At 46.9% G+C, this 27,902-nt stretch overlaps 1 protein-coding gene across 1 annotated transcript; it reads left to right on the top strand.

The window, feature by feature from the left end:
• Positions 1-766: 766 nt before the first annotated feature.
• On the top strand, positions 767-25,560 carry LOC120758266 (monocarboxylate transporter 2-like). Its single transcript, XM_040076362.2, has 4 exons — positions 767-983; positions 15,231-15,374; positions 20,578-21,426; positions 23,889-25,560. The coding sequence occupies exons 1-4, from the start codon at positions 767-769 to the stop codon at positions 24,179-24,181; spliced, it is 1,503 nt and encodes a 500-aa protein (XP_039932296.1). The 3' UTR covers positions 24,182-25,560.
• The last annotated feature ends 2,342 nt before the right edge of the window (positions 25,561-27,902 follow it).

Genomic DNA, 27,902 nt, shown 5'->3' on the forward strand with positions numbered 1-27,902 from the left:
CTGGAGGAGCAGCATCTCAGGACTGGGGGTCCAGGGGAGCAGAATCTCAGGATTTGGGATCCAGGGGATCAGCACCCCAGGACTGTGGTCTGGAGGAGCAGCATCCTGGGACTGAGGGTCCAAGGGAGCAGAATCTCAGGACTGGGATCTGGAGAAGCAGCATCTCAGGATTTGGGGTCCAGGGGAGCAGAATCTCAGGACTGGGTGTACAGGAGAGCAGCATTTAAAGACTGGGGTCTGGAGGAGCAGCATTCTGGGGCTGGGGGTCCAGGAGAGCAGAATCTCAGGATTTGGGGTCCAGGGGAGCAGCACCCCAGGACTGGGGTCTGAAGGAGCAGCATTCCGGGACTGGGGGTCCAGGGGAGAAGAATCTCAGGACTGGGATCTGGAGAAGCAGCATCTCAGGGTTTGGGGTCCAGGGGAGCAGAATCTCAGGACTGGGTGTTCAGGAGAGCAGCATTTAAAGACTGGGGTCTGGAGGAGCAGCATTCTGGGGCTGGGGGTCCAGGAGAGCAGAATCTCAGGATTTGGGATCCAGGGGAGCAGCACCCCAGGACTGGGGTCTGAAGGAGCAGCATTCCGGGACTGGGGGTCCAGGGGAGCAGAATCTCAGGACTGGGGTGTGGAGGAGCAGCATCTCAGGGTTTGGGGTCCAGGGGAGCAGAATCTCAGGATTGGGTGTTCAGGAGAGCAGCATCCCGGGACTGACCCCCCAACTGCACCCTTTGTATTCCAGGGCTCCCGGGGAGCGTGGGCGCCCCCGGCCATGCCGGCCCCGGCCGAGGCAGGCCGAGCCCCCGGCCCGCCGGATGGCGGCTGGGGATGGGTGGTGCTTGTCGGCGCCTTCGTTTCCATCGGCTTCGCCTACGCCTTCCCCAAAGGCTTGGCCATCTTCTTCAAAGAAATCCAGGATTTCTTTGGCACTTCCTATAGCGAGATCGCGTGGGTCTCGTCCATCTCGCTGGCCACGACGTACGGCGCAGGTGAGTGGTCCTGCACCCGGGCACGGTGCGCTGTAAGAGCAGGAATAAACCAGAAATCCCCACTCTGGGCCAGAGCAGAGGGAGAGCAACCACGGTGTCCATCTGTAGGGGAACCATCCGCGGATTTACTTTCTGATCGTGTTTCCAAATGTTTGTTCAGGCAGAGAAGTCATATGTGGAGCCTGAGGGGCTCCTACCCAGAAATCAGAAGATTACCTATGAAAACTTTCTGTGGGCATCAGGGAAAAAGCCCTGAGAATAGGCTGGTGTGAAATAACTAGGTCTGGGTTTCAGCCAGAGCTGAGTGTGGAGTGGAATAATAAATGAGGTAGCTGCTTGTTTAATGTGGCAGCTGATAATCACGGCAATGAAATCGACAGTCATTCTTATAAGCTGTAAAGCAGTGCATGTAACTTTGCTCTTTTTTATGATTTCAATATCACTTTCATGACTGAATGAAATACATGGGCTTCCCTTGATTAAATCTTCATCTGGAGGTGGACAGGAACCACACTCTGCATTTGCAGGAAGCTTCATCAATATTTATCCTGTCTGTTAAAGAAATTCTGGAAAGAATCTTTGTTTTTACAAAGGTGTGGTTTTTTGTTTTTTTTTTTTTTTTTTTCTTTCCTTAATATTGCACTGTAGTGCTTTTTGAAGAGCACAGTTGCTAGTGAAAATGAAGTTGTTTTGTGTAAGTTTGTAAGGTGGAAGCGAGGCTTGAGTCAGAACCTATTGTAATCCACTCTGCTGTAACCCAGACTTGGTCCTACAGGGATGAGCTCTGCAAAGTTCCTGAAGGAGAACCCACAAATGGAGCACTTGGAGGGCAGAAGCCAAGCAGTGATTTAGAAAGAGACATCCCCTGCTTGTGTCAGTGCTCTTGTCCCATTGGCTGTCCCATTACACTGCAATAAATGGGCTGAGGGCCCCCTGGATGCCTCTATGCATTGTTGGCAGCTCTGCTTTGTCTTCCAATCAAAGAATGTTGTCCCCTCCCCTGACATGGAGGAGATGCTCTGTGCCTGACCATGACCAGGCGAGGAACATGCTCTGCAGATTAACCCTGCACCTGGCAGAACCTCAAGTTGCTCTCAGGGATTTAGGTGGGGAGCTTGAGCCTCTTGGAGTTCAGCTCATGGCCAGTGAGCTGGGGCTGCAGCAGGTGAATGCTGCTCTGACCTCCTCTGCCTCCTTCCAGCTGCTCGTTTCCCAACTCACCTTCTTCTCTGTCTCTCCAAGTGCCCCGAGTCACTGCTGTGTGCACCTTGGATGTTGCAGTGGACTTTTATCCCGACCAACTGAGCATCCTCTGCCTTTCTGCAGGAGCTTTAACTCAACCCTCCCTGATGCTATTCCAGGGTGATGTGGGGGGTGATACAGCTGAATTGCAGGTGGCTGTGCCTTTGTGCAGCCCCTTGCCTTGCAGCTGCTCAGAGTTACGTCTGGTTGCCAGTCCCACTCTGCTCTGCTCTGGAGTAACCCTGGAGCTTGTTGGATCCCCCCTGTGACCCCGGCCGAGGTGCTGGGTGGCTCGGTGGCTGCAGACAGGGCGTGGTGGGAGCTGATGGAACACGGAGTCGATGGAACACGGGTGCTCAAGGGTGCATTTAGCATGTCTGCTTTGATGGACTGGGCATTTAACATCTGGGCGCAGCTTATCAATGACTCCAGTGATTTGCAAACCCTCATTAAAGGACATCTCCTCTGAGCTGCCCAGGTTGTGCTCTGCAGCAGTGCCCGTTAGAACTGTGAGCATGCAAGGCGTGATTTACTCTGCTGAAAAACTGTTTAACGCTGGATTGTTGCTAACCTTTCCAAAAAAAGAAAAAAAAAAGAAATTCTGAAAAGGCCAAGCTTTCAACATATACTCCTGAGTAATTAACAGAGCTACCCAACCAGGTGATTGTTGCCATAGCATGTCCATCCTTCCCCTTCCCTTCCCAAACGAGGCCCAGGCTGTGTGGAGGTGCAGGTGATGCTGTCTGCAGGAACAGTGTGGGGGCACTGAGCATCACGAAGCATCAGGCACATGTCCCTGGGGGGCTGGAGGGGCCAGTGGTTCATTGCTGGTGCCAGGTGTGGGCCGTGGCAGGAAATCCCAGGAAAACCCATCCCAGCTCCCTCCATCCCCAGGATGCCCTGGCAGGGCACGCAGAGGTCGATGTTTTCACTGACCACAGCTTTTGTTGACACAGTGCCTGGTTTCCTTGGTGTTCTCGTTGGTCTAAGGACTTGTTTTTGGGCTGTGCTGCTTACACTGTAACAGAGCTCGTGTTTGCATTTCATAAATAATGCAAATGAAGCTTATTTTCTGAAAATAAATGACCTAACCTGAATCTCCACTGAAGAAGCTGTGTTGATTTTGACAGCATGGATGCAGATTCACAGTGACCACCTGAGGCTTTGCTTGTAGCACCAAAGGAGTTCCAGTTTTTCAGACTAAAACTGAAAATCAGCAGCCAGGAATTCGCTTTCTGCTGAATTCCCCCAGGAAGCTGTTTTATACCAGCTGAGGCTCTGGCAATATATATTACAGAAGTTAATGTGTCTTATCCCCCAGTTTCTTAATCTGAACTAGGTTGCAGAAAACAATTCTGTCACTATAATACCAGTAGTAAAACAGATTACTGTGCAGTAAAGTGGATAGCCTGGACTTTATGATGGGGTACTTGTAGTTCTTGCCAGAGCTCCTGTTCAGCAATTCCACATTTCCAATTGCAGAGGGCGGACTGGGAGGTTTGAGAGTGAGGAGCATGAGGGAACATTGCTTTTCTCTGACCAAATCTCACAGGCTGAAGTCTTATCAATCTGATAAAGAAGGATTTGTTTTACAATGTTTCTACTTTTTTTTTTTTCTCTCTTGCCATGGGTGAAGAGCTCATTTCTTGCACCAAATGAGAAAGGTATTACAGATCAGAGTCTTTGATGTATGGGAAAACAAAAATATGAAAAAGGGTTCTTATCGATGATCTTAGAGGTCTTTTCCAACCTTAATGATTCTCTGATTCTCTAAGGGACCAAGGGCCATGGCATCATCCTTCCCTAGAGGTGCTTTCAGCTGCACCCCAGCACCCGGGTGTGGCTGTGAGGAGGACACAGCAAATGTCCCAGGATGTGCAGCACCCCAGGGTACCCCTGGTGCTGCCAGATGCCCTGGGCAGGGCTCCTTTTGGCAAACTGCCTTCTCGGGCACTGTTAGCTGTGCCAACACAAGGCTGAGGTTCCCAAGGCTTTGCCTCACGTACAGGGGTGGGTTTTGTTTAGGAAGCAATTTCATTGCAAAGCCAAAAGCCTTTGGCCCTTGCACCTCCTGGTTTGGGCTGCGTGGTGCTGCCGGCGTCACAGAGCTGAGCTGCCCTTGTGCCACGTTTAGGGGGGACACGTTGCAAGCTAGGCCACAGGTGTGTCCCTGGGGACAGCCACTACCCAGGGAAGGCAGGAGGCAGCAGGGCTCTCAGGAGGGAAAAGACAAGCAGTATTAATTTGCTAGGAAATTAGCTGCCCTATTCGGCATCAGGGGAAACAGCCAAACATGCTAAAAATAAGAAACAGTGATGCCACTAATTTAATAGCAGTAATGTTCTTGCAGCTCTTTAAGGCTGTAAGAGCGGGAAGGACTGTGGGAAGAAGGCATATCTTTGATTATGGCCAACTGTTAGAGCTTGAGCAATGAGCCAGCCTCCTGGCCACATGAGCCAGAATAGAGAGAATAATTTAATACTAGAAGAGGATCCGCTTTTTTTTTTTTTTTTTTTTTAATAATGGTGACTGTGTGGCCAAATGCTTCCTTCATCTTTATAATGGAATAACAGGAACCATCCAAGGGGAGCTCAGAGAGCAGATCCTCCTGCAGAGTCATTTCAGCTTCTTGGCTTGAATAATTGGGGTTACACCAGGGGACATTGGAGCTTCTTTTTAGTAATTTTGAAGAACTTCACTCTTTTGCAGTTGCTGTGCATGTTTGTGTACAGCTGGTAGGTGTAAATCTGTGCTGCTTCTGTTGCCCTTTAATACAGAAAAAGTTCAGGTTCACAGCATCAGCCCCATGCATTGTTTTTATGCAGAATGTACTGCAGTGGAGTCTTGTCTTGGTGTCATTACGCCCTGCTGTAAAACTCCCCCCAAAATTTCCAGGGTGCTGCTCTAACACATCCAAATTTCTATTAAAATTAAGGAATCACCATCTGTCTGTTTTACAAAGACAACACCAGAGAGCCACATATTGCAGACACAAGAAAAACGACAATGTTTCTGGTGGAGAAGTCTCCACCTGAAACCAACCAGTGTTTATTGGCCTTGTTATTTATTGGTTCGTAATTTGGCGAAGATCAAATTACCTGAAGATTTAATTCTGGAAATACTCCACAACTAAATCTTTTCTCCAAAAAAAAAAAAACTTTCTCCCAGAGCTTGTAAGTGCTTAATAGAGCATCTGCTAAAGCAGCAAGGAAGAGATAGGGGAGCTGAAAGTCCACCATTGACCTTGAACATTTAATCCAAAATTTTATAGCTGTATTTTATTACACTGCTAGCATGATGAATTGCGGTGACAGGTTTAGAAAGCACCTTACAACATGCAGTGGCATAGAGCTATATTAATAATGAGTTTGGCTCTGCAGTTTTTAACTTAATCAAAACTGCCAATGTTCTGCTCTGGCCCAGACTCTATCAAAACCTTCTCTGCCTCCAGAAGACCCCACCCAGGGCTCTGCACCCATCTCAATTGCCTTCAAAGAGCTGTGAAGCACCACAAAGGGAAACTGAGGCACGGGAAGGGGGTGGGTTTTTTCCAGGACAAGGTTATGTTCACCTGTGTCAGCTCTCTCTACTGCTGTGCTTGCAGCCCTGCTTCAACAAACACTCATTCTCGAGTGGGGCTTTCACTGGGATTTCCCTGGGCGTGTGCTCTTCCACCTGGGTGTTCTGTGGAGGCTGGAACAAAAGGAGGAAGGTCATTCTGTTTATTCACAGTGCTGTGGACATCCAGCATCCTGCTATCCCGGCCCAAGCCCTGGCAGCTGCTCCCTGGAGCTGCTTGATGCTGGCCTCCACCTTTTTCCTTACCCTCCCCACCTCTTGCAGTCCCACTCAATCAAAAACCTTTTCCCCTGCAGGGGCAACCCCCGGGGTGGCAGCACCATTGGAACTCTAGATTTTGATAAGAAAGCTGGATGAGGAATGATTTGATTTCTGTAATGAATGGTGCTGCAGATCCATATACTTCTCCCAACTCTCAGAGAGCACTCCAGCTCTGCAAGGTCACCACGTGTGGGCTTACATTTTTTATTTTTTTTTTAAATAGCTCTGCTCTACTTAAGAGTGATCATAGCACTACAGGTTCAGGTGAAATATTTCTGTGTTCGTGGACTTGGTCACAAAGCTTTATCATTTTGCCCTTCATTGGAGCCATCAAGGTCACCAGGCAGCAGAAAGAGAGAGATGTGATAGACTTAATAAAAACCAAGTTTAATAAGAACTAGGAAGAAGGAGGCAAAGAGTTTTGATTGGGGGGTTGTTAATGCTGTTAAGCCAAGTTGTAATCCACTCCCCCTACATGGAATTCAAACATGTGGAAGCTTCCTCCCCCAGATGCCAACCTGTCCCGGAGCGCTGCAGCTCTTCTGCCCCTGGCTGGGCTCTCCAGTGTACCTGGGGTCCTGCAGGGATTCCCAGGGGTGGGCAGAGCCCTTGGAGACCCCCAGCAGCCAGCGCCCAAACTGCTTTTGGAGCCGCATGCTAGGAGGGCTAACAAAGGGCTGTTGGCCTCCAGGGATGGATGTTCCAGCCACACAGGGAGCTCCTGTTCTGCAGCTGGGCTTCCAGTGCTGGAAGGGATCAAAGCCAGTGGTGCCAAGGCAAAAGGACAGCTAAAGAGATCAGGGGAGAGCAGCTCCAGCACCGCGATGCCGTGACCTCGTGAAGGCGAGCAGCTGTGATCTGCTGCGTGGTGAGATCCAAACCTGCAGCTGGGGAAGCCCCTGAGAGCTGTCCCTTTGCAGGAGAGGTTATTGAATTGCCTAAATACAAGGTGACACAAAGTACCTTGGCTGGAGCCCCAGTTTGGGAGCTGTCGGCCTGTGGCTCCTCCGTGAGCCGCAGGAGCAGCATCTAAGCTGGGTAATCTGGAAATTGAAATGCCAGAGCACTGATCAGATAAGACTGCTGGATAAGGAGGAGAACACTTCGTCTTTCTGAAGCTTGGGCCCTGTCTGCTTTGTTTTTTTTCTTCCTTTTTTTTTTTTCTTTTTTTTTTAATTTTTTTTAACACCAGGTTGCTGCTGAGGCAAGTGTGAGTATTTCTGCTGGGAGGTGGGGGTCCCTGTGTTCCCAAGGGCGTGCCTGCTGGGTGCAGGGCAGGGAGCACTGCTCCAGCCCGCTTGCTGCGGTGGGTCATTGCCCTCACTACCTGCCCAGCTGAATGCTGTGCCAGCCCTGCCCAGGAGACCCAGCACCCCAGGACTGACCAGTTTGGGGACTGAATAATGTGTGTCCAGGCAATTGCGTGCATCATCTCACAGGTGTTGTGCTTGAAGCTGCAGTCATCACCCCCTTAAATGAGCTGACTGTTTTCCTCACCCATGAGGAAGCAAATGAAGCATCTCTGGGGCCAGGTTGGAGCTGCTATGGCACGTGCTGGATTTCAGCCTCCTTATTTAAAATCGATAATTTGCAATGGAAAGTAACACCAGTGGAAGGCATCGGGGTGACTGAGGTGTGGACAGGTCTTTGGAAGCTGCTCTGTCAGCTCTGGCAGAGGAGTGTTTGAGACTGTGGCTGTCCCCTGGGGCGTGTGCTCGCCGCGCCTTGTCCCAGGTGTGTGGCCATCCCGTCTCCAGCAGCACTGCCTGAGGAAGGGTCGGGTGTCTGCGGGCTCCTCAGCCCACGCAGGTGCAAACCAAACCATGTGAACCAAGCAGCTGAGACTAATAATTATTAGGCTTCCTCATCAGCAGGTCCCACCAGTTATTCTCCAGTGATCTGCAGCAGGCAGGAGCGGGGCTCGGTCACCGAGGGTGAGCAGCAGCTCTCCACGCCCTGGTGGCACAAACAAAAGCGTGAGCTGTCCCAGTCTCTTCTGGCATGACACGGAGTGAAAGGCTGCAGGTTTGAACCCTCTCATCCCTTTCCACCCCCTGTTTGCAGCTGGGCTCTGTGTTTTCTCTGGCTGCCTCCCTGCCAGGCTGTGCCAGGGAAGGGAGGTTGTTACCAGGAGCTGGTGGCTGATCCCCCCGTCTCCAGAGGCTGCTGGGCTCTGGCAGCACATTAATAACGTGGGGGCACTTGCTTTCATTGGGGGGTAATGAGGAGGTTGCTGTGTTGCCATGGGCTGGTACCCTGGTGGATAAATTACCAAGCCAAAGGCAGTGTTGTTATTCCACGGAGGGAGTGAGATTATTACTGAGGAAATTGCAGGGCTGCTCCCGTCCTTGTTTTACTACTGGTGTAATAATAGACTTTGTTCCATTAGTATAAACGATTCCCCCCCTCTCCCTCTCTGCTGAGTACATTGCACTCTCTCTTATGACCCCAGTGACTCCCCACAGTCGATGGCAATCGTGGCATGCTCAGTTCCTATTTGTATTTTCACAATAGTTTGGAAAATATTAACTACCCGGGCAGTTCTTTTGGTGCTGACCGATGTCCCTGTGCAGGAGCTGCTCTTTAGAGCCACTGGTCACTGTGGAAAAGCAGGAAAAGCTGAGCTGCCTGCTGCAGCCCCTGCCATGGGGGCACTGGTGGTCCCAAATCTCCCAGCCCTGTGGTCTGTGTGCTTCAATATTTTAAAGCGTTGTTGTTTTATCACCTGTGTGGTGATCAAATGGGCTGAGCAGCAGACCTAGAACGTTTGCACTGGTTCTGTGCCATTTTACACTGTCAGAAGGTCAGTGTTGTGTAACCTGGCAAAAAAACCCAGATTGCTGGAAGCCTCTGGGTTAGAGATTTTCAGGGCCTCAGCTCTTAGCTGCTTATCTGAAAGCCCCACACAGAAATGTTGCAGCAGAAATTCATCCAGGACAAGTTCCACCAGAAAGGAGGAACGCTGATACTATTAGTACCAAGTTAAGCTAAAAAAAAGAGAGACAAACCAAACCTTACAAATAAGGGATATATATACACACAGGGTCAGAGATATGGGAGAGAAGAATGTTTCAGTCCCTATTAGAAATACATCAGTGTTTCACACCGGCACTGGAAGTTTTGCAGCTCTTGAAAAATTCATAAGGCTTGCTGAGGAAAACAGGAAGGCAATTCAGGTGTCTATTTTTTGAGCACTGTCACACTTGCAAGAGTTTAAGCCAGTCTGGATTGATATTTCTTGTTATATGCCAGCTCTGCATTGTGATCCTCTCTGGATCACAGTTCAGTGACTCAAAAAGAATGAATGACGAGGTGGCCTGGCTTTGTGGAGGAGAAGACAGGAGAGTCCAGGGTACTTTGCTTTTTCTTTGTGGTTTTACAGTCTCCTCTTCAGGGTCCTTTTCACTTCTGCAAACACAAAACTCAAGGTGAAAAGTAATTGGACAAGCTAACAAATGAGTTCAGGCTTGCTGCATTCCCCACTGGCGAGTCTCTGTGTTTCTCTTGCCACCAAGAGCAGCCTCTTTGACACGGCCTTTCATGTACCAACTAACAAAGAATGGAAATCTGCCACAGGTTTGAGAGAAGAGGGGCTTTAAATAGGACAGGCACTAAACCAGTGTGATTTATATGGGCTGAGGATAATGCTTTACATTTCATCAGTCTTCCAGGGGCTCCATGATCCCAGCTGCATCTTTTGGGGATATTTGGTGCAAACTGTTGCTCTCCAGGCTGCAGAGTTTTGCTGCAGGCAGAAGTGGAAGCCTCATGGTGTGCGCCCTGCTCTGCAAGGGCTTGGGGTGCAAAGGGAAGCATTTCACAGAATCACAGAATAATGAGGTTGGAAGAGACCTCTAAGATCATCAAGTCCAACCTATGCCTTAACACCTCAACTAGACTATAGCACTAAGTGCCATGTCCAGTCTTTTTTTAAACACATCCAGAGATGGTGACTCCACCACCTCCCTGGGAAGACAACTCCAGTGCTTTATTATTCTTTCAGTGAAAATTTTTTTCCTAATATCTAACCTATGTACCTTCCCTGACGTAGCTTGAGACTGTGTCCCCTTGTTCTGTCAGTTGCTGCCCGGTGGAAGAGACCGACCCCCACCTGTCTACAACCTCCCTTCAGGAAGTTGTAGAGAGTGATAAGGTCACCTCTAAGCCTCCTCTTCTCCAGGCTAAACAACCCCAGCTCCTTCAAACGTTCCTCATAGGGCTTGTGTTCCAAGCCCCTCACCAGCCTCGCTGCCCTCCTCTGGACACGCTCAAGCATCTCAATGTCCTTCCTGAACTGAGGGGCCCAGAACTGGCCACAGCACTCAAGATGTGGTCTCACCAGTGCCGAGTACAGGGGAAGAATGACCTCCCTGCTCCTGCTGGCCACACCATTCCTAATGCAGGCCAGGTGCCATTGGCCTTCTTGGCCACCAAGGCACATTGCTGGCTCATATCCAACCGGCTGTCGACCAGCACCCCCAGGTCCCTTTCCGCCTGAACACTGTCCAGCCACACTGTCCCCAGCCTGTAACGCTGTAGGGGATTTTTGTGGCCAAAATGTAGAACTCGACACTTAGACTTATTAAACTTCATGCTGTTGGACTCTGCCCATTCATCCAGCCGATCTAGGTCTCTCTGCAGAGCCCTCCTCCCTTCCAACAGATCAACACAAGCTCCCAGCTTAGTGTTGTCTGCAAATTTACTAATGAAGGACTCAATGCCCTCATCCATGTCGTCTATAAAAATATTAAATAGAACTGGTCCCAATACAGACCCCTGAGGGACACCACTGGTGACTGGTCGCCAGCTGGATGCTGCACCATTCACCATCACTCTCTGGGCCCGGCCATCCAGCCAGTTCCTAACCCAGCGAAGAGTGCTCCTGTCCAAGCCACGGGCTGCCAGCTTATCTATTTCTGAGCAGGCATTCCTTGCTCTTACCATGGGCTGATGGAGAGCGTGTCCCTGTGAGCCAGGGGAGGTGCAGAGCCACAGACACAGCTCTGAGTGAAGGCAGCAGCAGGATGAGGCTCAGGGTCCCCACTGTGCCCTATGCTGTCCCCCTGCATGGCTGGAAGCTCACTGGAAGGGAGGGAGTCACTGGGTGATGGAAGGGGCTGCTGGGTGGGTGGGAGGGTGAGAGGGAATGCCATCCCTTCCTGCACCAAAACACCACCCTAATGTCAGCATTCCCGTCACTGGAGTGTGCTGGGGTGCAAGGGGTTACATAAATGAGACTTCTAACTTCTTCTTTGCGAGTTTCAGTGCTGTATTGGTGGTGGGGCTGTGGGGACAGCCCTGACTGCTCTGCTCCCTCAGAGCATTGGGACATTCTCAGCAGCTGGGATGGCTTCTGCTCCGAGCTCTGACTTTTCAGGGACTTGCACAGCATTTGTGTGGCTGCTCCTGCAAGGTCCAGCTGGGTAAACGGCAGCTTTCTGAGAGCTTTGCCAGCTGTTTCTCTTGCCCTGATGATGTAAATTAAGAAGCAAGAAGCACCCTGACTCCTCCCAGCTTCTCTGCAGGCTTGCAGGAGGGACAAATGACTTCATGTGGATGCCAGGGCAGGGAGCCTGTGGTCCCTGCACATTTGGCCAGGCAGGTATCAGCAGCTGAAGGGGCCTTGGCATCCAAGCTGCACACGCTGCTACTGTAAATGGTTTCTCTGTGGTAATAAGGCCATATCTTTATTCTTTCCATGCCAGCTGGGTAACTGATAAATGACAGGTCCCGCTTTTCAATTCCACCACGCTGCCAGGGCCTGCCACACTTTTAATTTGTGCAATAGCTGCAAGCATAGCACTAATTGTGTTCGGTGTTTCTTACAACTGCAGTGCTGGCTTTGTGTTCCCTCTTCTTCAGTCCTCTGCCCCGATTTGAGCTATTTAACGTTTTCTGAAGCTACCCCACAATGCTGCGGTTAAACTTACCTAATTCTTGATGTTCAATCAGCTTCCCCCCCAAGAAATACAGTGCAGGTGGCATGGGGCAGGGCAGGAGGGGGCACTCAGAGGTGCTGGGTGTGATGCTGATGGCTGCAGACACCTGGGCAGGGTGAGGGGGTCCCTGTGTGTCCTCTGTCACCTGCCCAGGCTGGCAGGGCTGGGAGCTGAAGTGTGCACAGCTCCCAGATGTGACAGACTGCGTGTGCCACTTTCCGCCCAGAGAGGGGACAGATTTTGAAAGGCTGCTCTCCTAAAGCCTGTGGATGTTTCTGTAGCTCCAAATGACTTAAGTGGAAGTAATTTTGGGGATGTGATTTTGCATTTGCTTCAATGCATTTGAAAGATCTGCTCGGGACTGTTACAAACCCTTCAGCCTTTGAGCAACAACTGAAGGAAGTTTGATTTCCCAACTATTTGAGGCTCTGGCTTTTTGGTGTCTTCTCTAAGTCTAGCTTTTACTGCAGGTTAAGTGCTCATCCTGGCTTTTACTGTGGATTTTCTGTGGCTGAGAAGGTTTAGTTTAGGTGTTCTGCTCCTGTTTTCTCCTCTAACAGGATGCACTCAGTATCTGGAGGTCTCTGATCCCCAGTTCCGTGTGGGTGAGGCTGCCCAAGTGCATGTGATCTTTACCAGGCATGTCCTGTGATCTTTACCAAAGCAGCCTCACAGGGCCTGGACACTTTCAGGCTGGGAAGGAGAAAGGCTTCTGTGCTTCTGAATTTTGTCACAGTTCCCTGTGGGCTCAGCCCAGCCCAGGCAGGTGACACCCCTGAGAGCACAGCTCTCCCAGCCGGACTGGCAAACATGGGGCTGGTTTTCCTGTTGTAAAACTGATTGTTCTGTTTGCTGAAGGTCATGCAGACCTGTAAAACACTGCTGAGAGATCACACACGGCAAGAATGGGGAAAAGCTTCAGCCTCAATACGTGCTTTGCTGGGGAGCTGGGATGTGGCTGAGGACACAGCACACATGGAGTGTCCCCAGGGACACAGAGAGGCTGCTCTCACTTGTAAAGCCAATTGTTGGGATGCAAATATTTATTTTCTCTCTACTTCAGCCTCTGCCCTGGGCTGCCCCCACAACTGGGCAGAAAGTCTCCTGCCCTCAGCGCCTTCCAGTTCATTATCTGCTGTCATGGTCCAAACCCATCCTTGCTGATGGGTGAAGCCAATACATTCATCCTTATTTCCCCTCTCCTAAGCTGCAAGGGTGGGACATATGTGAGCAGTCCTGGGTTTCCTCTCTCTCACAGCATGGGAGCTGTCCCAGGTCAGAGCAGGAGAGGAGCCTTAGCAGGAATATTGAGGGCTTTAAATGCTTTGCTCCATGCTACAACATCCTGTAGGGTGAAAGCCCTCTGCCAGTGGGCAAAGGTAATTGAAACCACATTTTCTTAGCTGAGTAATTAGATTGATTCTGCAGAAATGCAGACATGTGGAAAATTGAAAAATGGCAGAATTGCATGCCCTTAGGCTGCAGATGAATATGTTGGTGCCTTTCTGAGGAGCACTGGCTCGATCTATTGAATTACAGGACGTGCTGAGACCAGCTCAAGCACGATGCAAGCTCAGGCCCTGACTGAGGGGGAACTCAGACAGAAGGGGGTCTCTTTCTCGCTCTGCTGATCTGAAATATGTATCCCTTTCCCCAGAACCTCTCACTGAATTCTGCAGTGCTCTGTGCAGCAAAAGGATGCACGTGTGTGAATCCGGTTACAGCATTAGCAGAAAAACTCTCCATGTAATTATACACATGCAGAAATTTTAATTGAATGGTGAATTTGATGGGACCAGATCACACAGCCACAGGGATGTTGTTGAGACCGTGCTTGTGTGCATTTCATTCATGAGTGTTTTGACCTCAGACATCAAGTAGAAAGTATTTCTAATGGCTTCATGCCCCAGATTAAACCAGCCATACCTACTGTTTTCTATTCTTGCACATGATAGCAGCTGAGAACATGTTTGGAAGCTGTCAGCCATGCTGAGGGAGCGTTGGGGTTTCTGGATTTTGTTCCTGTGATTGGGAGTGCCGTGGTTTGCAGGGTCTGGAGAGAACTCTGGAGCTATTTCTATCCGAGATTATTTAAGCAAAGGTAAATCTTCTGCCATGGCTCTGTGGTGAGGTAGGTCCCACAGCCGAACTCTTCAGAGATGCCTGTGAGTTTGAAATACCTGTTTGCAGCATTGTATGTGTGGGTGGTGTGGGAAGTGGCAGGAATGAAGGCAAACAGGCACACTGTGCTCTGAAACACCCTTACTGCAGGATGAGTAGCACCACAAATAGCCAGGGAAGTTCAGATATTAAACCTGCTTGTATTTCCCTTCCTCATTTCCTGTATCACCTTTGAAGCATTTTGATTCAGGATTTTTGAATAATACAGAATCTTTTCTTTACATCTCATGGCTTGGGCTTCTGGACTGCCCTTTCCTGTTCAGCCTGCCTTCTTTAGTTCTGACTTCTCAGTCTGTTCTAACTTCAGAGCTGGCTTTTCTTTGGGCAGGAGGTTGGTCCTGAGTTACCATCAAAGCCCCTCCAATATACATCATACCGTGATTCTGATTTTTACTGGTCTCACTTCCTCAGATTTCAATGCTTTGTTTCAGTGTGCACAGTTTTTGTCAAGTCATTTCCCTCTTTCATAATTTTGCACTGCCCTGAACCTCCTCTCTGCATAAATGCAAGTCCAAACTGGTTTTTTGAGCTCTGGCTAATCCATCATCCCAAACCTTTTCTACCTACAAGGACTGCTATTAAGATTTAATTAACAACTGTTCTGCTGAAGCTTCGGTCCTGGTCAGCAGTATTGGAATTGCATTAAATAGAGGTATTAAAAATGCAACAGCATTTGTGATATCAGCCTCGCAATATGAACCGCTGCTTTGTGCGTAGAGTTTAACACCATCATCAGTCAAGAAGCTCCTGTGCTGGGATCCCGTGTTCACACAATTTGTGAACACAGGAAGTCTGATTGCCTTCTCTGGTGACATTTCAAAGTCCTGGGGGCAGGAGCTGTCACTGACTACACCCCCATGGCATTGGACGTTCTGCCATCTCCCTGTGGAAGATCTCTGCTTTTTCATTTTCCTCCTGAGCCCACCCTGGGAGCTGTCAGCAGCATCCAGAGCCATTGATATTGCAGAGCTTTACTTGCTTTGTGTCAAACATGTTTTCTGTCAAAAGATGTGACTCCAAGGTCCCTTTTTGCCTCTTTCCCCAGGTCCCATCAGCAGCATTTTAGTGAACCGCTATGGCAGCCGCCCCGTGGTCATGTTTGGGGGGCTCCTGTGTGGCGTGGGGATGATCTCAGCTGCCTTCTGCACCAGCATCCTGCAGCTCTACATCTGCGTGGGCTTCATCACAGGTGAGAGCAGACATCTCCCTCCCCTCCACATGCCAGGGTCCCTGAGGCTTCCACACCTGGGCACCACCACAAACACAAGGGGAAGCTAGTGAGATAGAAAGCTTGTGAGATAAAAATCTGCTGGGACAAAGGCCCTCCTTATCAATGCTCCAGATGAATTTTAGCAAAGAGCACATTCCCTGCCCAGGGCTGTGCTCCTGGCTGGACATCCCTGCGGGATGAGTGGTCTGGGCCAGGCTGCTGGGGGTGGTGGCCACCAGTGCCCTCAGCTCCCCCTGAAGCAAACCCAGGATGAGTGTGCTCTGCCCTGGGCAAGGCAAGTCCTTCTGGGTACAAGTGTGACCATCAGGAAAGCACCCTTGCTCCTATTCTGCTGTGTATTTTCTTCCCTCTGTGAGAAACATGAGATGAGATTTCAGAGATTTGCTTCAGTTTACCTGCCCTTTGCCAGCTTGTGAGGTGATGAGGTCCTTTATCTGAAAATAAGAACTGCTGGAGTTGACTGAAAATAGGCAACAGCCTCCCTATTGTGAAAAAAAAAACAAAACCCAAAAACAAACCCTGTATTTCCTTCTTGAAGTTCCAATTTGAATTGCCTGTATTGAAATATGAAGTTCCATACTGGGAACTCAAGCAGAATAAGGCATAGGCTCAGTCCAGCATCTTTAAAGCCTGCAGGTGCCAGGTTATTTCTTTTAAAGGTAAATGGATTAGAGCTCTCCACCTGTGTGAGTATAGATGCTTAATTGTAAGTATTTGTGTTTTGTTATCTTGGATAAGGTACAGCCAAAGTTTATTCCAGTGCAGCTAGGACATCTGCTTGAAAACATGACACAATGAGTTCAAAACTGGCTTTTGAGGTTGCCAGGTGTATGGTTTAATGAATGTTCCCAATCTCTCTGCAGATGCATTAAGTGTTGCTGCTCTCTGAATGTGAAAATGTGAGCTCAACATTTAAAATCAATAAAACCAGCCACTAGCAAAGTAAATTGGGACAGAAAGTTTGTCACCTTGTTCTTCTGTATCAATATTCCTTTATTAAATCTGTAGAGTAGTGAATAAATCCCCATGTAGGATTCCCTCTCTTAAACCTTACTCTTCCTAAGGACTGTCACTGTAATTAAATGAAACTGGGTAATTATTGGATGAATAAATCTTGCGGATTCTTTGAAAGAGAACAAAGTGAGGGGAAATAAAAAAATAACCAATGTCCCCCAGTATTTCCTTATGCATGAGCCTGCATCATTTCCTCCTAAAACAAAGGTCCTCTAGTAGGAAGGCAAGGGGGAAAGTGACAGGACAAGGGGGAACGACTTTCAGCTGACAGAGGGCAGTTTAGATTAGATGTTAGGAAGGAATTCTTTATTGTGAGGGTGGCGAGGCCCTGGCACAGGGTGCCCAGGAAGGCTGAGGCTGCCCCATCTGTGGAAGTGTCCAAGGCCAGGTTGGATGGGGCTTGGAGCAACCTGGGATGGTGGGAGGTGTCCCTGCCATGGCAAGGGAGTTGGAATGGGATGGGTTTTAAGGTCCCTTCCAACCTAAACCATTGCTGGATTAGCATATGGAAACCACAAACCCTGTGCTAAAACTATTCCACGCATTTTGGTGAGAGAAGGACTCAGACAAGAACCAGGGCTGTAGAAAGGCACCAGCTTCTGTGTTCTAAAGATGAAAAGGTGACAGGAGGGAATTCTGTGCATAGCCCCAATGGACCTTAGGATTGATAAAGACCTTGCTCTTGCCTGGTGCTGGCTGTGTCTGCAAGTCTGGTCCATCAGCCAGCGCAGTGAGGGCAGTGCTCAGTGCACACAGGTGACCCTCGTGCCAGCCCCAGGGTACAGGGCTACAACACCCACGTCTCTTTGTCTGCAGTGCTGTTTCCTCTGAGCACAGCACACCTTTGGTGTGCACTTTTCCTCCTGCTGGCTGAACAAAGGTGGCTGTGTGGATGAGGCGTTGGCTGATAACCCATCATCTCCAGGCACGGGCTGTGTGCTGGGGAAGGAATATTAATTTGACAGAGAAGGGAAGATGCTTGTAAACCTGCTAACGTGCTTGATGCCTCTAATTAAGCTTGAAGTGTTTTTGCTGGTCAGGCCTAACCTGGAAGCGTTCAAGGGCAATTATGAAGCTGCCTGCCCGTCACGGCGACAGCGCTGCTGCACGAGGGGAGAGGCTTTTGTCAAGGGGATTTGCAGTAACGGCAAAGCAACCTGTAAACATCACACTCCTTCTAGCCTCCTTCCTGGTAGCCTGGAAAGAAAACATACTGATGTAAAAGCCTGTGCTCGTGTAAGTCACAGGGATGGAGGTAAAAACAAGGTCTTGGCACAAGGAGGTCTCTGTGCCTGTGGCATATTAATAGAAATCTCTTCAGAGGAGCAGAGCAGGAAGTATCTGTTTGCAGTGGAGGGATTAGACACGGCGATCTCAGTTCTGACTTGATTATGCCTGTTTCCATCTGCATGCAGAGCAGGAACCAGGCTCTGCTGGTGCAGGCAGCCCTGCCCTTGATGGCACTTTGTGTGCACTGGAAACCCCACAGCCTCTTCCCATTTGTTTCTCTACAGCGCTTAGAAGAAGAAATGGGGTTTGCAAGCTGTCCACCTGGACGGATGCCAGCCTGGATGCATTAAATAGGTGTTTCAACATGAAACCTCTGCTGAAGTCTGAGGTGGAAGCAGCAAATTCCAAAGCTAATTGCGAGGTAGTAACGACTGGTCAGAGTTTAGTTCAATCTGCTCCAATTAGAGCGCCATGAAACAAAATGGGATCTTGGGTGAGGCAAATGTGGGACTAATGAGAGTAGAGTCTTTGCCATGGCTGTAAATGCTGAGCACTGAAATACCTGGTCAGATTGTTCCTTGCTAATAAAGTAAGATCAAAATCAATAACTACACAGCTGAGTCCTGTAGCACCACTTATTTCTTTCTAATATGAGTGAGATGTATTTAATCCAGGAAAGGACACTCCCTCTGGCACAGGTTTGCTTCTGTTCTTGCAACACCACTGACAGACCTCTCTGTCATATCCCCGGGGAGAAAATGTGGTTATTGAGTAACAATTCCAGCTATGGAAAAGCTGCTGTAGTTTCTGAAAACTGCAATAAAATGAATGTAAATATTTCCTGCTAAAGTCAGCCAAAAGCTTAAAGTAAATTGAAATTCCAGTTATTCAATTTGAAACTCTCCAAATTTAATTAATGGGAAGAACATGAGGTAATATTAAATTAGATTTGTCTGACTGGCAAATTAATGTTCACATAATAAAAAAAAATTGAGATGATTATTGTTTAAGTGGGTAGCTGGCATCCAGTCGGATTTTCCTCCTTTGGAAGACATGTGGTGTGCCCCTACCAAAAATGACTCTGTGGAAATGATGGTTCAATTTCTACCCTTACTGACCAGCCTGGGAAATGGGGAGTTAATGCAAAACCTCACCTGCTGTGCTGCACCTTCTCAGGTGGAAAAGGATACATTTCTATATTTCAGCACTGTCCAAGGGCTGTGATTTTTCTCTGTGGTTCCCAGGTCACCCTGAATTTGGCCCTATATGCATTGCAAGCACCTTCCCAAAGATGTGCCCTGCCTAACATATGGACTATCTAAAAAAGTTCATGCTGAGAATGTTTTGTATCCAGATTTATTTTAATATGTAGCCATTTCAATTTGATTTTAATGTTGTAAACTTCCAAGTAATTAAAAAATAAAAAAAGAACTTTAGGCTTGGAAAATATCATAATTTTGTAAACCCATTTAAACTGAAGTTATCCAGCATTGGCTGGATTCTGCTGCATCAGTTGGATTCTACTCTATCAGTGACTAATGAGAGTGTTCCTTAATTAATTTTGAGGACCTTGACCTTTGTAAATTCTCTTCTGTAAAGCAATATGCCTAATTATGTACTGCACAGTTAAACAAACTAATTATATCGACTAATGAACAAGAAAAAAATCTGCATGACCCTATTTTCAGGATTCATGTTCTCTGATATAATCACTTCAAGGATTACACTTCTGCTTTGCTCTAATGTGGCTCAGTCTTTCCTGGATGATGGAGTGGAAAATATGTGGCATGATTTTTAAATGCCATTTTGATGGAGTTCTGAAACATGAACTTTTAATGAAAATACTGCATGCCAAAGAAATGCTTGAAAATATTATTGATGTTTAATTATTGATTATTGATGTTGGGCATCAGGAAGAATTATTGGGGATCAGGAAGATTTTTTTCACTGAAAAGGTGATTAAGCATTGGAATGGGCTGCCCAGGGAGGTGGTGGATTCACCATCCTTGGAGGTGTTCAAGATAAAGCTGGATGTGTCACTCAGTGCCCTGGTCTAGTTCATAAGGTGATGATTGGTCAAAGGTTGGACTCCATGGTCTTGGGGGTCTTTTCCAGCCTTACTGATTGTTGTGATTCTATGGTTCTGTGTGGCAGTGTTCTCAAAACAGAACCACAGAAAACTGAGACCATCACAGCATTTGGTATCTCTTCCTGGCCAACTGAATTAGCAATGCAGATTTATAATGGCATTTATATATCTAAATGCAATAAAAATAATTTCTAATTAAAAGAAACACTCTAGGGTCCTCTTTAATTAGCATCCTCAGTAGCTGTTTTGCTGTGTGCTTGCAGACCTCTTAATCATTTGCATGAGACCTGAATTGCTCGCAGCACCAAATCAGTTGTGGCTGAGGGGGGTGATGTTGTTTTCTGTGCAGGTCTGGCTGCCCAGCAGCACAGCTGGGTGCCCATGGAAGGGGAGGCCAACCCTTGATAAATCCACTTTGGTGGTTGGCACAATCCAAGCCAAAACAGCCTTCCTCAAACTGGGAGTTGCCATTTTTAAAAAATAGACCCATTGTCTCCCCCAGCAAGGCTGCTGTGTCTGGAGAGAACCCACCAGCATTCCATGAGGGAATAGTTTTGGTTCACTCTGAATCAAACTCCTGGTGCTAGTTTTGCCACCCAAGAGATTTGCAGTGCAAAAGGAAGAGGGTTCTCTGACTGAAAGAGTGTTTCTGGGGTCTGGCTACCCAAATGTGGAAGCCAGAACTCAGAGACACCCTTAGGAACGTTTGCATCCAGTTTATTGCATTGAAAGCCACCGGTGAACCAATTGCCTCTGAATATCCATAATCAATGAGCTGAGGAGAAATGGGTCTCAAACCTTCCTTTGTTTATCTGAACTGTTTTCCAGGATTTGGCCTTGCTCTCAACCTTCAGCCGTCAGTGATAATCATAGGGAAATACTTCTTGAAGAGAAGACCCATTGCCAATGGCCTTGCTATGGCAGGGAGCCCCGTGATGCTTTGCACCCTGGCACTTCTCAACCAATTCCTTTTTGACAATTTTGGCTGGAGGGGCAGCTTTTTAATTCTTGGGGCAATTTTATTAAACTGCTGTGTGGCAGGAGCTCTCTTCAGACCCATCGGGGCACGCACAGCGCTGGTGACAGCTCCGGTGACTGAGGAAGGGAAGGATGCTGTGAAAAGAAACATCACTGAAGATGGCCCCGTGGAGAACAAACCAGAAGAGGAAGGAGGAAAGGACTGCTTTGAAAAAATCAATCAGTACCTTGATTTTTCCCTCTTCAAACACAGAGGGTTCTTGATTTACCTGATCGGGAACGTGCTCATGTTCCTGGGGTTCTTTGCCCCCATCGTTTTCCTGGCACCCTACGCCAAGCACACCGGCATAGATGATTATTCAGCCGCTTTCCTGCTGTCCATCCTTGCTATCGTGGATATGTTTGCTCGCCCCCTCACCGGCATCATTGCCAACAGCCGGTGGGTGAGGCCGAGGATCCAGTACTTCTTCAGCTTCGCCATCGCCTTCAACGGCGCCTGCCACCTCCTGTGCCCGCTGGCCTCCAGCTACACTGGGCTCATCGTGTACTCCAGCTTCTTTGGCCTGGCCTTTGGCATGGTGTGTGCCATGCTCTTCGAGACGCTGATGGACCTGGTGGGGGCTGCCCGGTTCACGAGCGCCGTCGGCCTCGTCACCATCGCTGAGTGCTGCACGATTCTGCTGGGACCTCCTATTGGCGGTGAGTGTCTTCTCCTCCTCTGCTGCCACTTGGCTTGGCACTTGGATTTAAGCTTTTGCAGGCAGAGTTTGTGGGAAATTATTCTAAATGTGTTTTCTCTGCCTTGCAATCACCGTTTTCCCACTAGTAAGTGGACAGGAAAGGATGTCCTTGATGTCTCCTCCAGCATTTCCTCTTTCCTCCTTTCTGTGTAGTCCTCCAGTTAAAGTGAGTCTTGGAGAGTCATCTTTTAATCATGGATCCCTTCAAACACTTGAACTGAACTTGCAGAGTGGGACTTCCTACAACACCAAGAGCCTTGCACTTCAGACAGCTCCTCCTGGAGATTCCTCCTTTTGCAGAAGGCTGGAGTCCACCACAATTTAAGTAAAACACAGCAGTTTTTTGAAAGCCTCTTGTTGACTCAAGCCTTGCTGTTTGCCTCTAAGGCTCTGAGTATGCCACTTAGGAATTTCAGTCATCTTAGTGCAGCTGAAAGATTGAAGTCTGTTCTAAAAATAATTTTTATAAAGATTTATTTTGGATGGCACAGTTTGAAATATCAAAAGGCAGAGCCCACAAAGATCCATGTGGACAATACTGAGTCTCTGGAGGAATTCCAGTCATCTAAAGATGAGTAAGGGCAGTGATCTCCTATGATTTAAGAGCCTTAATATTCCCTCTATAGCATGTGCTTCTTTTGCAGTTTGAGTCCTCTTCCTGGACTCAAAACTGAGATCTGGCTAATGCTTCATATGACACATCCTGCAGAGCTGTTTAATTCTTCATATTACTGGGTAGCTCATACAGTGTGACAGAAGCAGCTGTATCCTTTTGCTGTCCTAGAGATTCATTATTTAATTAATGACAAACAAAAGAAAGTACGATTTTAAATTGACCGTTTTCTGAATGATATAATTTTCTGTGTGGGAGATTAAGTTAATGACTACAGACTGCTAATGAGGCTAAAAGAGTTCTGTGTAATAATCAGTAATATTAGTTTTGTAGGGTTTTCCCCACCATTTTAATAAGCAGCAAATTTATTGGTTCTTTGGCATTTTAATAACCTACTGCAGGGTTCTGCTTTAATGAACTAAGTAAATTGTTCTCAGTGTGTTTTATGACTTTATCTTATTCTCAAAGGGAAAGAGGCAAGACTATCTTACTGTTGAATTTTCCAATACTCTACTCATTAAAACTCTCATTGAAACCTATTTAGGAGACCTCTAGGTCATCCTGATGAGCAGAAAAGGAAAAATTGTTGCAATTAGCATTTAGTTGATGTTTCACTAGTAGCATGAAAAACACAGTGCATTGAAAATGGTGTACCAAGTCAGTTAGAGATGATTCAGGAAAAACCACCGACCAAAACCAGTTAAAAATTATTATTTTTCTGATCAGAAAATCTATTTGGTGACCACAAAACCGCTTGCTAGTGCAATGCAGTGGGATAATTAATCATCAGCTTTTCAACGTCAAGGGTCAATTGGGAAGTAATTAAAGGTCCCTCTTTTTGAGGAGGAGAACATATTCCAAAACGTCAGAGAGCTAATGGATGATGAGCCAGTTTCAGGGAAGACTGTGTCTGTACTGTGAAGGCCAGGTTAGGAGCAGGTCTTAATTTAATTAAGATCTGGGATGTTGAGGATGGTCTATGTTGCCCAGTAAATGGGGATTAATGTTCAGGATCATAATCCCAATAAGATTTGCATTACGTTTTGACATAATGGAGAACGGTGACATTTCAATTAAGCCATCTCCCTTCAATTACTCCATAACTCCGTAGCAGAGGCATTAACCTTTGAGAGGAACCCGTCACATTTGTCTTGGCATTGAAATTATCTGACATTGACAGCATCATCTTTGCTTTCCCTGGAACTAATGTTTTCCAGTTTCACGCTGTGCCCTTTCCTCTTTAGATCATGAGTGTCGCTGCAGAAAGGGCAGCTGTGACCAAAAGCTGAGTCCCCCCTGGTGCTGGTGGGTGACCCATGGTGGAATAAATCACAAAATAAATCTTTGCCAAGAGCCTGAGATGGACCCAGTGGGCAGGTGCCTTCTCATGGAAGTCTTCCCAAAAGCTGCCAAGCTTTTTGACTGCCAAGCCAAATGGATGTCCTTGTAGTTGATCACTGGAGTCAGTGGAAAGGCTCCCTGCAGGCTCTGTGATCAGAGGAGCAGTTTAGCATGGAAAAAATAGGTCTGCTGGAGAACTCCAGACTTTGCAGTGTAGGTTCTGTCCCTTTCTACTGAACTGTGCAAATGATCAGAGCATTACCTGTACCAATGTCAGCCACCCACAGGCTGTACAGTGCGACACACGTTCAGCATTTGCAGGCTCAGGGTGTTTGTGGAACAGATCAGAAGCTCAGAGAATGTTTTATCCTAAAGCCACAAGGGTGCTCCTTGATATACAGGATCTGAAAACACAATACCCTTGCCTTCATCTCTAAATTTCCTTTTTTTATATATATATTTTACAGGAATTCTTATTGATGCCTTTGGGGACTATAAATATATGTTCATTAAATGTGGAGCTGTGATGGTCCTGGCAGGAACCTTCCTGTTCATCATGAATTATTATAATTATCGTATGCTTGCCAAGGAAGAGAAGGAAAGAAAGACAAAAGAAGAGGATCCTAAATCTGTAAGAACAGAAAATGAAGGCAAAAAAAACTGGAACAAAGACTCTACACAGGATGGCCCTGAGCTGGAACCTTTGAGGGAGAAGGGAGAAGGAGTACAGAAGGAAATGAATGGCACAATTGAAGTTTAAACCTGTTCTCATGGGTTGAATGGGAAATGACTTCTGGGTTGCTCAAGTGAGCACCAGCTGTGAAATCACACTAGGTTTTAAAATTTTACTCTCTTCTCTGCCATGTACATCCTCTTCTTTGTTGTAAGAGAAGACTAGAACAGAAACTGATTCCTATAAACTGCTGGGACACTGCAGTATCCACTTGCATACCAAAGGGCCTGCAAGATTTTCCTTTAAATATTCCTTATTTCCCAGAGAAAAGGGAAAGGTGATGTTTTGCAGGGGGCCAGGACGAAGTTGACATGAGACAGGAGTCCTTCTTCATTCAGGTGTTTTGTCTGTGCAGGGCAGAAATTTAGTCTTAAGCTTAGCCCTTGACCTACATTCAAACAGTGCAAGTTTAATTTTTCCCTAGGAGGTTATACAGCCCTTATTATCCAATTTCTGTGTGCCTTACCACTTCTAGAGAGCTTTTTCTTTACAACACCCTGTCGAGACAGTAAGTGTTGCCACTATTAATTAATTGTACAAATGAAAACCTGAAGCACGGAGGAGCTTTGGGCATCATTGCATCAGTGAATAAAGCTTAGGTGTGCCAGAGCTGAAATGGAATCCAGTGCCCCGAGTTAGTTGCCTAAAAGCCCTGCCAAGCACAGGTATTCCCGTGCCAGAAAACAGGGAATACAACGGACAGTGGTGCATTAAGCCCCAGCCTGCTCCTCAGTGCACTGTGCTCACTGTGTGCCTCACACTACTCAGGATCAATGATTTTGAACACTGTCTCAGAGCTGGGACACTGTGCCTTTTTTTTTTTTTTTTTCAACCAGCTTCAGTTGCATCCATCCTGGAGGGGATCCAAACCCAGCTGCCTCCCCCTTGTCTGGGCTGGAGTAGGCACCTCCCTGGTGCTGGCACTGCAATTCCTGCTGGCCTCCTGCCACCCTGCTGCGTTAAGGAAAGTTTGCCCTGGTCAGTGGTGCAGAGGCGGAGCTGAGACCACTCAGCTCTCGTCCTGTGGTGATAATTGTGATCTGGGAAGATCTGCACTCTGCTGTCTTTTATACCAAGCACCTGGTGCCCGAGAGCTGTGGATGCCGAGCATGGCATCATGGAGTTGAATCACCAGGCTTCTGTGGAATGTCATGGATTTGATTAGATAAAAAGCAAGGGCTTTTCAGGCAGATCACCCAAATCCAAAGCTAAAACTAGTCCAAAGGTCAGTTCTCCTTTTTTTTTGCTTCAATGGTACCCATATGAGATCAGATAATATTTTTTCTTCGAAGAACTGTATTTTCTTGTCACTTGTGTACACAATATGAAGAAAGCCTTGTAAAAATACTTTAATAAATACACTCTACTCTTAAAATTAGATCATTCGTATCTTCTTGCACAAAAGCTTTTCTGTGAATTCTTTTTTTTCTTTGAAGAATAGTGGCATTTGACTTCAGTGGGATTTAAATTTTAGCCTTATGTCATAACTTGTATTTTCTCTGAAAAAAATCCCAAATCTATATGAAATAATTAGGCCTTCAGTGCTTTTTTAATACCCTTTATTTCTGTCAAATATATCTATGATATTTCACTGAAAAAGGCATTAATATAAGGTCATGAATATTTTCCAATATGCCTTCTGTCATGTACTGTCATATACTTAATAAAACAATTTTAAAAAATTAAATGAGTTTACATTTTCCTGTGTGTGTAATGCAGCCTTTTGGAGTTTAGGAGTTTATCCTCAGAGGGTTTCTAGTCCTGGCTCCTTGCACATGGTCACACAACTCTCGGTCACAACCTCACGTTCTTGTTGATTTGGATTCCTTTGACATCCTTGGTGGTCTGGGCCAGCCTGACTCACACCTCCAGTTGTGTGGGCCCAGGAGTCTGAAAGCAGAATGACCTGGCAAGGACCTGACAGGATGATTTTCATACCTTTCCACCAGGTTGTATCAATTAATCCTCAGAGCAATGACCCAGATCGCCAGCTGTCCTTAGAGCAGGAGGTGGTACTCAGGCTCCTCATCTCTCAGAAACCCCAAGCAAGCTTTTTAGGTCATAAAACTTTGTTAATACAGATAAGATTTTTAATAAAAAGGTGTTCTGCTCAGCCGTCTGTGAAAATCCTCTGGAAAAGACGCCTTTGTTAAACTGCCCCTGAGGCAAAAAATGTTTCATTGGATAAGTAGGTCTTTAAGGCTTCAGAATTCTTCTAACATGAAGCAGCTATTTCACTTAACCTACTCACCCTCCTGTCAGAGAAACTTACACTGCCTTTAAGATTATGGCACTGTTTCTGTCAGGTGGGAAGCCAGACTATTTTAAGGCAGTTTTGGTGATTGTGGCTGGTTTTCAGTGGTGGGTGGCCTGACTCTTTCCTGTTACCTGCTCCTGCTGCCACCCTGCACTCAAACCTCTGATCATGACATCCCACTAATCACTGCAGCAAAGCAATGCCAAATAACTCCGTACTTATAAACTAGAAATGCTTCCTTGACTCAAATCCTATGAATTCGACACCTTGCAGACTCAAGCTCTAATCCTTTCTTGGAAAGCTCTCAAACTTTCCTAAGAACGCTTTCAGTTATTAAAAATGACTAATGCAACATGAAATAACCATTACAAAAAACTCTTGTGACGCAGTAGAAGCTGCCTGTGCATCTAATTTAGTGATTTGTGTGGCAGATTGAACACAACATTCCACAATATTCATATTTACCTAGGTTTGGAAAGCACTTGTGTAAGCAAATCAAGAGGTGTGAGTGTTGTGCCATAAATATGTGTGCTGGGCACATGGGGGATATTTGGGATATCAGATGTGAGGGATGATTGCAAACACTTTCTTTGGAGTGCAGTTATGAGACCTTTTTGTCATATTTCATTAGCTTGTGACCTTATTAGAAGCAGTTGCCCATTGTTTCCAGGGCTCAAACTTCATCAAGAGCCTGATTTGGATGCTGAACCATCATTCCCAACAACCACAAAAGAAGCCAACAGAGTGGTGCTCGATGGGAACAAGCATGTGACAAGTACCATGGATTGGATTTAGATTTATCCCATGCACTTGTTTTTTATTGACAATTCCCCTCACTTACATCCTTCCTTTCCAAATTCAAACGCATGGAGGTAGAATTCAAATATTTCACTACTTTGGTGTGGCAAAATTTGTACAACCTACTCTGTCCCCTTTTAAAAGAAGTTTAGAGCAGTGACTCTGCCACATGATGGAGTGTCATGGAGAAAGGGGATATTTTCTGCCATCACACCTTGGGCCAGGTGGTGCTTTGCCCCACACATAAACATCATTTAAATAGAAAGAATGGATCATGTCCAGAAAGTATAAAACACTCAAGGAGACTTGAGAAATCTGGAACCACAAATGAACTGAGGCAACTTGGTGGTAGCTGTGTTAAAAATTAGTAAGCCAGCAAACAAACAAATGAAGTGCCAACCTATATGTTTGAAATATGCAATCATTTTAGACGACACAGGAAATTATTCAGAAGGACAGTTCCCATGGCAGCTGACACCAGATTTATTTGGTTGTGTTCAGAAAACACCTCGTAGACAATACAGGTGCATTCAGATTACATCTGGAATGAATTTAAAGGATGACTTTCGTGCCCTCTGCGGTGACAGTGACATTGTCTATAAAATAGCATTATTTAGACTTATCAGAACTGTGTGAGGGCGTTTTGATGAGTGACATTCATAACTGTCAGCAAAGCTTCCCACGGTGGCAGTG

This window comes from Hirundo rustica, chromosome 12, assembly GCF_015227805.2.
Source record: "Hirundo rustica isolate bHirRus1 chromosome 12, bHirRus1.pri.v3, whole genome shotgun sequence".
NCBI classification, from domain to species: Eukaryota; Metazoa; Chordata; class Aves; order Passeriformes; family Hirundinidae; genus Hirundo; species Hirundo rustica.